Raw genomic sequence first — 14,254 nt, forward strand, 5'->3', positions numbered from 1 at the left:
TTAAAACTCATTAGGTTTAGGGTTCCCAGGGAAGCTGCATGCATGGCATGTGAAAACTTAGGGCACCCACGAAGCAAATGGCGTTAGAGAATAGGTGCACAAGTTGGTACCCAAGCCGCCACTCTGTCATTCGTTGCACTCTAGTTAAGGGAAGTTCATGTGCCAGATACGCTAAGATTCTATGAATAGCAGTGCAAGGACATTCTCCAAGGAACCTTAGTCAAGGGTAACGATGCAAAGGTAAACCTTAGTTTCAGCCTATATAAAGGGTGCCCAAAACCCTAGTAAGGTACGCAGTTTCTAAGACTGAAGCTAATATACACACTTGGTGTTTCTTTGCCCTAATACTGACTTGAGCGTCGGAGTGCAAACGGACGCCAGGGCGCCCCTTTGTCTTTTGTAGGTGAGTGGTTTCTTGATCAAGAAGGCACGTTTCTCAGGCTAGATCGAAGGGCCAAAGCAGCTGTTGGAGTCAACCGGCGGAGCGAGTCAACAGGCAGGAACAGCGGACATTCCCACTTAAGGAAACAACAAACAATAATGAATCTAGGAACCAATCACAAAAGTCAACTCCTTCCTCCCACCAACGAATCCACAACACCGGACTCCACCACAAACAACCTTCGTATCTGTGAAGAAACCACCATCCAAAAACGTTAACAAGAAGAAGAAACCCTAACCCCCACACTTTATTAATTTATGTCAAATCCAATCTCATGCCACCTCACACAACACCCAATCTGATGTGTCTTTAAATTGATAGTCCACATGAACACTTCTCTCTGCCACATAAGCAACACTTGATGTCATAAGGTGAGACTTAACAGACCAATTTGAATACATTTTAAAAAACATAAGGACTAAATTGATATTTTTTAAAACCACAGTACTAAATTGAATATTAACCCTTGTAGGGACGAATACGATAATTATACCTTATATTTATTATATTTCTTTCTTTCTTAAATAATTTACATTTTATGTTTTACTAAGTTACTTATTATATTTTTTATCTTTTTCTTCTATCTTTTCTTTTTTTTTTCTCACTCAAAATAATATATACACGAGATATGAAAATATTTTTAGTAAATATTATTATTCACTCAATAAATAAAAATAAATACAGTCGATCTAATTTAATTCATATTTATTTATCTTGAATATTTGGTTTATATATTAAGTTTATGTTTGATAGAAAATTTCATAATTTGAGATATTCAAATATATTGAATTTAAATTGACTTTCTATCAAATTGTTTTATTTTAGATATTTTGTTTGGATAAGATAATTTAAATTCAGTAAATATTACTTTTCTCGTCAAGATAAAATATTTTAATCATCATCAAATATAAAAAAAAATCAAATAATTATTAATAATTTAAAAATACTTAGTCAATCTTAGTTAATATTATTTTTCAATCATTTTGTATAATTTTTTTTAAATTGATCAGGATTATTTTTATTTTTTATGATACTGATAGTTGGGAGGGGGCTTTGTTGTCTTTCTCATCAACATTGATTGAACTTGAACATTGGTAAGAAAAAATCATTGTTGATGTTGGATGAATGTTTTCCCAATTAACATTAAAAAATTATAGGATACTATACCTCAATTGAAAAAAAATATATAATTTACATAAAAATATAATCTCTTCAACATTTTTCATAAAATCCTTACTAATATTCGAATAAGAAATAATATTGTCATGCAACAACTTTTTTTCTACCAATCACAAAATAATTTGTAACAATATTAATAGAAAAATTAGTGGACATCAACTGTAATAATCTTGACAATAGTTTTAGACAAACCAATAAACCAAAATTAAAGGAGAATATACGAAAAGAGAAAAAAAAATGTGAATTTAAGAATATGAAGAATTCAAATTCTTACTTTACTAGTTAAATTTTAAATTTTATAATTTTATTAATATAATTACTTGAATGAAGTTATATAATTAATTTTTAAAAAAAATTCTTAGCAAACAACATATTTTTACATAAAATATTTCAAATTTCCTAGACAAATATATTATAAAGGAAATTAATTGTACGTTTATTTCTTGAACCTATACACACTTGATATTTAAGATAAAAAAATATTAATAAACTAAGTTTAATTAAAAATTATTAAAACTTTAATTGGAATAGAGAGTATGAAAGATCTTATTATAAATACGTAATTAAGTTTTAATTTTCTCATAAGTTTGATATTTTTAATTGAGTTCTATCAAAAACAATTTTTTTAATAACTATTAATTTTTTTATATTTTTTAACCGAGTTCCTATCTGTTTGATTTTGCCAATGTAATTATTAATTTATGTTGTCATTGTTTAAGTGTTTGTACATAAAAATTAAATAAAAATTTAATTAAGTTTTAAATCTTACATAAATTTGAGGATTGTATTTTCAATTGAATTTCTATTAAAAAAATTATATTCTATTAAGCGTTTGTAATCTTTATATTTTTTTAATTAAATTACTGATTAAACTACGTATTTATATAATTTTGCAATCTTACCTAGATTTAAAATTTTGAAATCCTAATTATATTAAAAAAAAAGTGCTATGTATCCATAATTTTACATTTCATAGTAACAATTTATATTTATTTATGAGAAAACCATTTTTCCTCAAATGTTTCTTAATTTTCTTCTTAAGTCCCCTCGATTAATCAGAAAAATATTAATTTAACATACTTATTATTATAAAATAAAATAAATTATTCATTAGTCCCTATAAGAAAATAGTATCTGCACTTAAAACATTTTCTCTAGTCTTTACGTGTAGATTTTTTTATTCTTTTTAGTTCTTGCACATATCACATTAATTTCTTTAGTTAGTTAAAATAACTCTCTTTCTCTCTCTATATATAGATAAACTCCCTCTCTCTCATATATCTTTCAAATACAAAGACTCAAAGGAAAACTTTTTCCAACAAAAAATACATATTAAAGAAGTTTTAAATTATTTTTAATTCATTCTATATTATGCACAGATAATATTTATATATATAAGCAACACGTATTATTAGGTTCGGACACTCTTCTTAATAATGGTGTGTTCGTATCGAACATTCACATTCGAAAGACACTTGTAGGACACGTATCGTTTAAGTATCAAATTCAAAAAATACTTGTTGAATTTCTGAAAATTCTAGTATGATTCTAACATAATTTTTAAAAAAAGAGAAACACATCAATTTTCTAAAACTCAAACTTATTGTATGAATTTTTAGTATGATTATAAAAATAAGGAACAAATCATTTTTGAACTAGCTATGAAAAATATCTTTCGGCTTAAAAAAAACATAAACATACTTGTTCATATAAATCTTTATTGTTAATTTATATAATTCATAATTATATAATATACAAATCTTTGTCTCCGTATCCTACATTTAAGAGGAATTATACTTATTTTCGTATCATCGTATTTGTATCATATGAGTGTTCGTATCAATATTTGTGTTACCTAGAACACATCCACATAAAATAATCTTGATTTTTCTACACTCTGTTTTGTACTACTTTATAGCACCTCTGTATTTCTTGTTACATAGTTCTATCTCCTTTTCTTTTTCTGTCTCAAGAAATTTCATGTACACGACTGGTTGGGTTGGTCTAAAAAGATGGGAAGAAAAAGGAACATACGAAGCCTTTTGCCATTTAAGGTTTAGACCTTCCCGAGGTATAATTGGAATCGAATCTACTTCAAAATCTAAAAAAATACTTATCTTGCAAGAGAGAACATACAAAGTTAAAAAATGTTGAAATCCCAGGTTGCATGTTTCTTTGCTGAGTTACTTGTTCATTCCACATTCTCATTTTCTTTTGGGGAATCCATTTGTCTTATCTGTCATATAATTTCTTTGCTTCCTCCAACTGCTTCCTCTTGCTTGCAGTTCTCTGAAGATTCATGCAATTAAAAAAATATAATAATCTGCAAAAGTTGTGGTATATAACACAATTTTTGGTAGGTAAACCAAGTGGTTATGATTTATCGAAACATTGAGCATAGCTCAGAAAAAAAAATGACTGAGATAGTTGAGATTGAAAGTTTGTTTAATTATGCGATGAAGGGACAGTGGAGAGAAGTGTTGGAGGTGTACAAGAACAACCCTGGAGCATTGGAAGCTAAAGTCACAAAAGCAGAAGACAGTGTGTTACACATAGCCGTGTATGTGGGCCAAACCAATTTTTTGACGACCCTTCTTGAGAACATTAACGAAAATGTTTCTCTTGCTATCCTCAGCATACCAAACTCAAAGGGAAACACTCCTTTGCATCTAGCAGCAGAGCTTGGGAATGTGGATATTTGCAACACCATAGCCAAAAGAGATCCCAAACTCATTTTCTATCAAAATTTTGAAGGTGAGACCCCTCTTTACTTGGCGGCAATTCATGGTTCCAAAGATGCCTTTTTCTGTCTCCATGCTCACCTACAAAACAAACATGATTACTCGCCATGTATTAAGACCAACGGGGACACAATTCTTCACCATACCATCTCCAATGAATACTTTGGTTAGTGTCAGTGCTGCAATATATTTTATGCCAAAATTGTTTCAGATTTAATGTATTTCGTTCAAGTACTTAGTTTGATGTATTTTGTAGGTTTGGCAGTTCAAATAATTCGATTGTACCCAAATCTTGCTGATGCTGTCAACCAGGATGGCTTTTCTCCTCTTCATATTCTTGCTATGAAGCCTAATTGTTTCCAAAGCAGCACAAGGATGGAGTTCATGGACCGTATGATCTATAACTGTAAGAATACTTCTTATCAACAAGACAGTTTTGCAACATTTTTTTTTAAAAAAAAATTTACCTTCGTTCATGTAAGATTTTTAATTTTAACTGTTTTGAAAACTAAGGGATTTTTAATTAGATGACATGGTAAAATTAAATGACATATGGCTTTTCTGTTACCGACCTTGCAGATGACATATTCTAGTTTTATAATAGTACTACTACTGATATTTTACCTGCATTGTGAGTTAATTAAATTACTTTGATTTAAATATAGTTTTAGTGGTTTAAATTTTGAATTACAACCTACTTTCATTTTACACATATCTGGCACGTTTCTGAGAAACGGTTATGGCAGGTTTGCTTGTTGATGAGCTGAAGGAAGAGACAGAGGAGGACCAAAGTAGTAAGAAAGGAGACACAAAGATTCTTAACCATCCAATGAACTGTGAAACATGTCTCAGCTTCTTATATTTATTGAAGAATGCTGTTAAAGTTATAAGTGCGTTCACGTTAATCCCTTTTCATATTTTCTTTTTGCTTTACCATTTCATATACACATCACCATCCTATATATGAAACTCTTCAATCGTACGTTACAGCAATAGGCACAAAGGATAGTAAAGCTGGAACTGATGATGGTGATGAAGAGAAACTCCAAAGATCATCCAACATCAAATTTGGTAAAAATCCATTGTTAGAAAACCATGATGTTAGTGCATTCATTATACTTTATAATTATTTCTACTCCTAGCTGAGCCAATTTCTAATGCTCATGCATGCTAGCTGCTACTGTAAATGGTCATTTAGAGTCTTCTGAATAGTCAACAATACACAATTTCTGACACATTCTATGTTTTACACAGTGGAAGAGCGAGCAAAGAAAGAAAAGAAACTATATCGATTTCCTCCAAATTGGGAAGTGCTCATCCGATTTCTAATCATTGTGATGAAGGCCTTGCTAATACCTTTTGGTGTGGGTAAGTAAGCACATCACCACGTATCATTTATACGTTTACCCTGCTAAATTGAGTGACACAAACGTGTAACAGGAGCATCTTGGATAGACAAAATCCAACGAAGGAAGGAAAAACACATGTGGGCTAACAAAGTGATGGATGAATTGATTGAGCGAGCTTCTTTGTACAAGTATGACTACACTGAAAATAATTCCTTTGTTCTTCAGCGTGACAATGATATTGAAAGCAGTGAAAATCATAAGAAAAAACAAAGTGTTGAGAAAAGGAAAAGGGTATCACCAATTTTAATTGCTGCAAAGATGGGAGTGAATGAAATGGTAGAAAAGATCCTCGATACCTTCCCTGTGGCTATCCAAGATGTGGATTCTGACAACAAGAATGTTGTTCTTTTAGCTATAGAGAACAGACAGCCTCGTGTCTACAAGATGCTCACTAAGAGGAATTTGGTAAAGGAAAGTGCATTTCGTCACATAGACAATCAAGGTAACAGTGCATTGCACCTTGCTGCCAGGTATAAGGAACATAGGCCCTGGCGCGTCCCTGGTGCTGCCATGCAAATGCAGTGGGAATATAAGTGGTACAAGGTACATGTTCTTCGTATCAATCTCATAATTTTAGCATGTTAACAAGTGTTTTGTGAAAGAGAACATAGGCTTCGTACCATCAAAGACATTGTGTGTAATCTTAAATATCATATATACAATGATGAGTACTAATAAGTTGATAGTGCAAACGTTTTTTATAATACACAGTAATTGAACTCAGACAAAATGAGCTATGCACTTGTAGAAAGGACATGTGTATCAGATGTTCACATTTAGTTTCTGACAATGCTTTTAAAAGTATTACCTCTATGAGAAGGAACATGTGGGAAGAAGAACAAATATAAGTTTTGTTTTTCTTTGCTCACAATTTTTGTGCCATTTCAGCTTGTTAAGAATTCTATGCCAGCAAATTTCTATGCACGTTACAATAACAAGGGGCAAACAGCTAAACAGGTTTTCATCACCAGTCACGAACCACTTGTGAAAGAGGGGAGGAAATGGCTGTCGAAAACCTCAGACTCGTGCACACTAGTTGCAGCACTTGTGGCAACAGTTGCATTCACAACCTCAACAGCAATACCAGGGGGTTCCAGTGAGGAAACTGGTGTGGCAGTGTTGAATGGACAACCTGGTTTCAAAGTGTTTGCTGTGGCATCACTTGTGGCACTGTGCTCCTCAGTGACAGCCCTTGTTCTGTTTCTTTCAATACTGACATCTCGGTTCCAAGAAAAGGATGTTGCTATGCACTTGCCAAAAAAGCTTCTCCTCGGAATGATTTCACTGTGGACATCTATAGCATCAATATTGGTTTCATTTTGTGCAGGACACTACTTTATCATTGAAGATGGAATGAAATCTTCAGTATATCTGATATATGGTTTGACATGTTTGCCAGTATCATTTTTTGTGTTGGTTCAACTCCCTCTTTACTTGGATCTCACGTTGGGTATATTTCGGAAGGTTCCTCAACGCGTTTATAAGGTCTTTTCCCATTAGTTGCTTTACTCTCTTTTCTTAATTAATTCCACTTTTTATTCACCATTTCATAACTTTGCTTTCTCAACTATTTAGAACCTTCCTTCTTAATTCCACTTCTCATTATCTCTTATTCATGCCCACATGGTCCTAGTAAATAGTTGTACATGGTAACTCACATGGCGTCATCAATAGGAAAAGACCCATCTAAAAAACTTACACATCTGGAAAAGAATAATCGGGATAAGAAACTTGTAACTCTTTAAAAGAATCATGAATCTCTGTGTAGAACCATTGTTCCTGATTATTACACATTTTCTTCTTTCCTTTAGTCTTGGGCTTCTTCATCTTTTTCAAGTTTTTGGTTTCTCAAAGCATCATTTTCCTTTCTCAAATAAGTAAATGTCAAGTTTGTCATATTTCAATATTATATATAAATGATAAAACTGGAAAAAAAATATGTCCACAAAATATGTACACTAAAATAAAATAATAATAAAATAAAATATATTGATGAGGGTAAAATTGATAAAAAAAAAAGTGTTCACTAAAACAGCCGTTACAAAAGAATAATCATCATTGTAATTTGATTTTAATAGTAAATCAAAAGTTTAAGAGTAGCTAATAGGACCAAAATAACATTTATTAAATATTAAATATAAAAAAAAATAAATGTTTTTGGAAATATCAATTCTATTTCGGACCAATTTTGGAAATATCATAAACTCATTTAGCCTAAAATAATATAAAAAAGAGTGTTACGATAGATAATGTGTTCAAAAGAGTGAATTAGAAAGTGTACTTTCTTTCTATAAAATAAATCAGAATTCTTTCATAAATTAAAGCTAATAATGCTAAAAGAATGTAGATTGAAGTGCTCTAACACTAAATGTTCAATTCAAGCATGGAGTACCGTGCAAGGGCCAACTTGCAATGGCAGTTCTGCATAGCTCTTTAGGAACGTCCAAGGATATTATTATATACTTAATGAGAAGAGAGCAATTGTGCACAACATCATCCAAAGATGGAGACAAAGTCTCACATAATGTTTCTTTTGAGATTAGCCTTCATGATATAAAACCACTGCCGTTTTCTAATACAGTTCGGATAGCTTTTGTTAAATGGATATAATTACTCTTCTTTTCTATGGTTTATTTCTGCTTCATAAAAAAAATAGAGAACTACTATAAAAAATCAAAGTACATAAATTGATTGATGAAAAACAAATAAGTCCACTTTTGTGCATTTGATTTGCTTTTTAATGTACATTTTAAATACTTAAAATCATTCATTGAAAAACGCAGAAAGATAGGGAGAGAAGAGTTATATTTGCCATGTTCATTGCTGAAAGTTCCTCCAAAGTACCTTAAGAAATCCAGTGGCATACAAGGCAGTTATAGTCTTTCGCTGCTACAAAGACGTCCAACTAAGTGATGAAGAAAAGATAACATGACTTTTACATGTAAAGACAAAAGAGAGTGCACCGATATGCAGTGAGTATTTCTGCTAAACCTCACACCTGTAGTATTTCGCAGCCTACCACTAACAATAACAAAAAGTTACTACACATCTTAAGGGTGCATCATATCATACCCTACTGCACTAGGTTCATCTAATCTAATTAAAAGAAAACCGAGTCTCCAATTTCGCTCCCAGGCAAAAGGGATATTCAGTCACCCTCGCTCGTTCATCTCAAGCCATAACAATGAATTGGGAGGGCACCCGGATCAAGTTCCCAGAAGTCTCTCAGTTTTCCATGCTCTTCTGTCAGTTTGAAAGCTGGGATTTGGTGGGAGAACCTAAGCAACTCTTTTTTTGGTATTCTCAGGTTGACAGATGATCCTTCATTTGATTTGCCCCTGTAAACGGAACTAAACCCACTGACAAACTCCAGAACTACAACATTAATGAACAAATCAGTTTCTTCAATAACTTCCACTATGTCATACTCCCATTTTTTCAACTCAGAACATTTCATTTTATTTGTCCATTTTCTATATAACGCCCAAACTTCACCTTTCCTCGGAAAGATGGCATAATTCTTATTCTTTCCAACAGCATCAGCATGCACTTGATGTGAAACAGAAGAGGTAGTACTATAAATACTGAGAAATTCATCTGTTTTATTAACTTTGTATCGGCCGCATGAAATAAGCATACCCATATCTTTGTCCTCCCATTCAGTGGTATTCTCTGGTAGCCAGTAGCAAGTAAGCCAGGAAACGTGTAATTCAAGATCTGGACTTGTCACAATCTTATTAATGTGGCCGTAGTATTTTGGCAATCCATCCTCGTCACTGTAAAATGCCCAAATTTGACCAATCTGAAACTTCTCAAGGGACCTCCCAGCATCAAAATTAAAGAATTGAGTATCAGGAATTTCAATTGTTTTAGATCTGGGTGCTGGAGGAGCACAACAATCATCGCTGTCATCTACAGAATCCTTGTTCTCTCTCACCAAACTGCTTCCTTCCAAATTATCCTTGGGAATGGAACTACCTCTCTCAGATGTCTTCAAGGGTTCTGATCTATCTGAAGTCCCTGTATTCTCACCACCAGATGCACCGTGAGCAACCTTCTCTTCAAAATTTACTGGCAAAGCTCCAGGATCAAGTTCATAAGATCCTGTAGGTACACCAGCCCTTTCCTCACCAGTCATTTTGAAAGATGGAACCCTGTGAGAGAATCTAAATAACTCCAGTGGTGGAATTTGAAATGATTTTTTGGCTTCCTTTATACTTTGAAGGAAGAGACTTACAAAACCTTTCAACTTAGTCAAGTAAACAACATATACACCCTCATCTTCATCATAATCTGTCAAGATTTCAACAAACTCATATTCATACCGCTGGTGAGATTTCACATCCATGTACCACTTAATATCCCAATTTTTAAAAAGGGCCCAAGTTTCTCCCTTTCTAGGATACACTTTAAAAGTAGTACGGCTAACTTTTTCACACAAAACAAGATGAGAGAACATCAGATGATCTTCAGTGACGTCAGTGTCACCAAGTTTATATTTCCCACAAGCAACAGGCAATTCCTCGTTCACCCACTTGATTTCATCCTTCCAGTCAGGATGTGATTCAAACCATGTTATCTGCAGTTTGAATCCAGGAGACAGAACTTTCCTGATTAAAGCATAGAATCTAGGCATACCTTCTGCTGTGTCATAAACAGCCCATATCTGCCCAGCAGCAAAACATTCTTTTCTCTTATCTTTGTCATAATCACCGAACTCTGCATCAGGGAAGACATAAACATTTGGTTGATTTGATACTTTGGAGGTTAAATCTGGAGAATGATCTGAGGTTTCATCCACCTGCTTCGACCCTCCCACAACATCTTTTCCCTTAGACATGTTAGTTTCCTCATTCCTTTCCGAATACAAGTGTTGCTTCTGATTTACTTCTTTGTGTGCAGCAGCTAAACCATTCTGATCATTCATTTTACTTTTCTCACCATGGGCCTCACCATCACCACATCGTTCTGAGAACCCATCATCATTGTTGTTCACATTCTCCTTGTAGGAAACTTGATGCCTCTTTCGGGTAGATCTGCGTGGCTGCCCTTCTCTAGAAATTGAATGGTTTTCTACACTGGAATAACCACCCTTTCCAGCAACTTTATCTTTTTCTGAATCACTTTCGCTCAAAGGATCGGAATTTTCACTGGATTCTGCCACCTGCTTCCTTTTTCTCTTTCCATTAAGTTTTCCAGAAACACTAGCAGGTTCCTTTTTATCAGTTGACCGTGTATTAGACTTCTCAGCATGTGAATTGCCTTGAGATGCAGCACCTACCTTGAAAGAACCATGATTCAAAACACCTTTCTGCTGGTCAGAACTTTCACTGGATTCTGCTACCTGCTTCCTTTTTCTCCTTCCATTAAGTTCTTCAGAAACACTAGCAGGTCCCTTCTTATCAGATGACCCTGTATTGGACTTCTCAGCATGTGAATTTCCTTGAGATCCAGCACCTACCTTAAAAGAACCTTGATTCAAACCACCTTTCTGCTGGTCATAAGCTTTCTGAGTTGAATTAGTTGCTGGTGATGGTGTACCTTGTTTTTCCACTTCATATGCAACAAAGGGCCTTTTACAATTTTGACAGCGAAGAGTTTTATTTAAAATTTCTTTGTAATATTGATACCTAACTGAACAAAATGGGCAGACTGTCCAAAAAGTAGGGCGTACACCATTTTGCTGCTGCTGCATTGACTGCCTAGATTGCTGCTGCTGCATTGGCTGCCTAGATTGCTGCTGCATTGGCTGCCTAGATTGCTGCTGCTGCTGAGAAGTTGAGCTTGTAAAGTTGGGCCTAACATTCCTACACACCGTAGTACTAAAATGTGATGTAGCAGGTTTGTTCACTGTAACTCCTCGCTTCATGTCAAAATGATAACGTTTTTCTCTGTCCAAAAGTACTCTTTGAGCTTCCCCAATCAGCTTAAATGCGGCTTCAGCACCAGCAAACTTGTTTTTGTCAGGATGGAGTTGGAGGGCGAACTTTTTATATTGCTTCTTAATTAGTGCATCAACAGCTGTCTGTTCAACCTGAAGAATTTCATACCAATCCATCTCATTACCAAACAATTTCTTCTCAGCACAGCAGTGCACATCACAAACAACAAGCATTTGAGCAATATTTTCCAGATCAGGGTACAGCTGCTGAGCCTTTAGAGCAATTTTACGGGCCCCCACAAAATCCCTGTTTTCCATCTTCTTTTCAGCAATATCCTTGGCCCTCAAGGCCTCTTCTTTATTGCAGTCCATCAAAAATCCACATCCCAGAACCTTTTAGTGAGTGTTGTGGCCAAGTGAAATGGCAAAAAAGGCAATATTCAATCCAACTTTCAGGAGTAGCTAGACCAATATTAAAATGCAGAGAGTGAACCTTCCAACATCCCACCAGTCCACCAATCAATATATAGAAGCCAAATTCATACTTACCCTGCACATTTTTAATAACTTCCAACAATTAGATCCTAGATCATTGATGCTGAAGTATGTAGATTAGTCTTGGATTGTAGATTCGTTGATGTTCAAAAAAATTTATAAAAATAATATCAACGCAGGTATATAAGTTTTGGATTGGTGATTCCATTATAACAAGAGCAGTACAATCAGAATAAAACCAACATCAGAAACTGTATATGATCATGTCTCGCTGTATGTGAACTTTTCTCAGACACAAAACAAGCAGAATATCTACAGAATAACAGGGGTGTAGAGAAAACCAAACAACCGATCAAAATGCTTGAATTCAACAACTACATCAAAAAGCGATCAGAAAAGTAAAGACCCTTCAACATCATCACCAAATTAAAACATGCAAACAAACGCATTTGACAATAAACTCCAAAACCATAACATATGCAAAAAATAGGTAAAAACCCTAACTATTTCGGGAAAATAGCTGGAAAAAATATTTGTAGAAATAATTTAAAATAATAAAGCAACCGTTACGTTATGCGTGAACGAAGACATTAGTTTTCAACTTCATGGCAGGGAATGGTCTTAACAATTTGAACATGCATTAACGTAATTACAAAGGGGACAACGAAGTGAATGCAAAATAAAATACCTTAGAGCATTAACTGAAAAAGAAAGGGAAAAACAAAAAGGGATTGTAAAAGGTCAGGCAATGGAGTTGAACGGACCTTCGGAAGAAGGGAAAGGAAACGAAAGGGCGATGACTTCTCACTTCTGAAAGCGACAGACAGAAAAACAGGGAGACATGGACACCCTCTTAAATAATCACAATGTTGGGGCCTTCAATTTGTATTTGGGTGTTTTTTCCTGAACCCTATCATTCTTTTTTCTTCACCCATCAAAAAACGTTAAATGACAAAAATGACCTTAAAAGGTTTTAAATAAATTCCACAGTGCATCCCTCCCTCTCCTCGTGTGATTTTCATGGGCTTTAAATGGTTTGTTGTATGACAAATTCTCCCTACACCAGATCATTTCGCACTATATTCAATATGCACAAGTGAAAATATCAAAATATCTTTAATTAAATGAAAATTAGAGTTTAGGTAAAATGTGCACCCAATCCAGCAGCATTTTACCCTTCATTGTTTTGTGGTCATTGCGAGGCAGCGCAGAAGTTTGGAAACTTAAACAAAGAGCAACCCAAGCACGTTCATTCTTGTCGTGACTGTAGCAGTGACAGAACTCGAAAGCAGTGTTGAGGCACCACAGCCACAACAAATGAAGCCACCGAAGAAGGAGACGCATTGCAGAAGGTCAGTTTTGATGTTGCCTGTGGATTCCACATTTTTTCATCCAGAAGTGTGTTGTGTGTTGCAGATATTTTTATCTGAAAGTCTGTTTATGGGTCCGGATGCATATGTCCGGAAGCGTTGTACAATGCTTTGTTCCGGATATTGATATCCATAATGTATTTATTATGATCGTTTTTATGTGTCCTCAATGATGTTCCTACTATCTTTGCCCTTAAAATTGGTCTTATAAGTTATAATATTAACGGTTAGTTCCTCGAAGTACCTTTAACATGATGTCTGTTTTTTGGAGGAACAATTTTATTTTTTATTTGATGGTATTTTTATGAATAGTAAGATGGTGATGACTAGAGGTGGAGGATCTTCTAATTCGGACCGTGTGCAACCAACTGCATCTGTGAGAAGAAGGCGGGGTGGTCTTAGTACTTCAGTTCCAAATGAGGACTTTGAAGATTATATTGAACAATAAAAAGTTGAAATTGATGATGAAGGCTACCCAAGAGGGCCAGTGGATAAGTCTTTATTGATTAATTATTAAGATCATGTGGTCAGACAATTATGAGATGGTTTGGTAAGTAATGAACATTGATTGAGTGTCTCTAGTATGTATGTATTTATTAATTATATGTGTTGATTATTTAGGATCGTGATGAGATGAAGGTTGTTTCTCATGGGAGAAAGATGAATATGTTAGGAGAACCTCATGACTGCATACATGATGTTGTACAAATGTCTGGCTTAGGTGATCTGGTTCATGT

General features: G+C 34.2%; 2 protein-coding genes across 3 annotated transcripts; one reads left to right on the top strand and one right to left on the bottom strand.

Annotated features, from left to right (window-relative positions):
- The first annotated feature begins 3,897 nt into the window (after positions 1-3,897).
- LOC137806954 (uncharacterized) lies at positions 3,898-7,557 on the top strand. The gene is made up of 7 exons (XM_068607355.1): positions 3,898-4,528; positions 4,619-4,768; positions 5,109-5,252; positions 5,353-5,433; positions 5,617-5,730; positions 5,803-6,314; positions 6,660-7,557. Exons 1-7 carry the CDS (start codon positions 3,997-3,999, stop codon positions 7,269-7,271), a joined length of 2,145 nt encoding a protein of 714 aa, XP_068463456.1. The 5' UTR covers positions 3,898-3,996; the 3' UTR covers positions 7,272-7,557.
- A 1,034-nt stretch (positions 7,558-8,591) lies between these two features.
- LOC137806955 (uncharacterized) lies at positions 8,592-13,151 on the bottom strand. Of its 2 annotated transcripts, none has more exons than XM_068607356.1 (2): positions 12,912-13,151; positions 8,592-12,202 (listed from the first exon to the last, which is right to left on the bottom strand). In XM_068607356.1, the coding sequence occupies exon 2, from the start codon at positions 12,022-12,024 to the stop codon at positions 8,938-8,940; it is 3,087 nt and encodes a 1,028-aa protein (XP_068463457.1). In that variant the 5' UTR covers positions 12,025-12,202; positions 12,912-13,151; the 3' UTR covers positions 8,592-8,937. The 2 variants fall into 2 exon arrangements, with proteins under 2 accessions (XP_068463457.1, XP_068463458.1); XM_068607357.1 differs by having other exon boundaries at positions 12,836-12,972.
- Between the last annotated feature and the right edge of the window lie 1,103 nt (positions 13,152-14,254).

This window comes from Phaseolus vulgaris, chromosome 3, assembly GCF_000499845.2.
Source record: "Phaseolus vulgaris cultivar G19833 chromosome 3, P. vulgaris v2.0, whole genome shotgun sequence".
Lineage (NCBI taxonomy): Eukaryota > Viridiplantae > Streptophyta > Magnoliopsida > Fabales > Fabaceae > Phaseolus > Phaseolus vulgaris.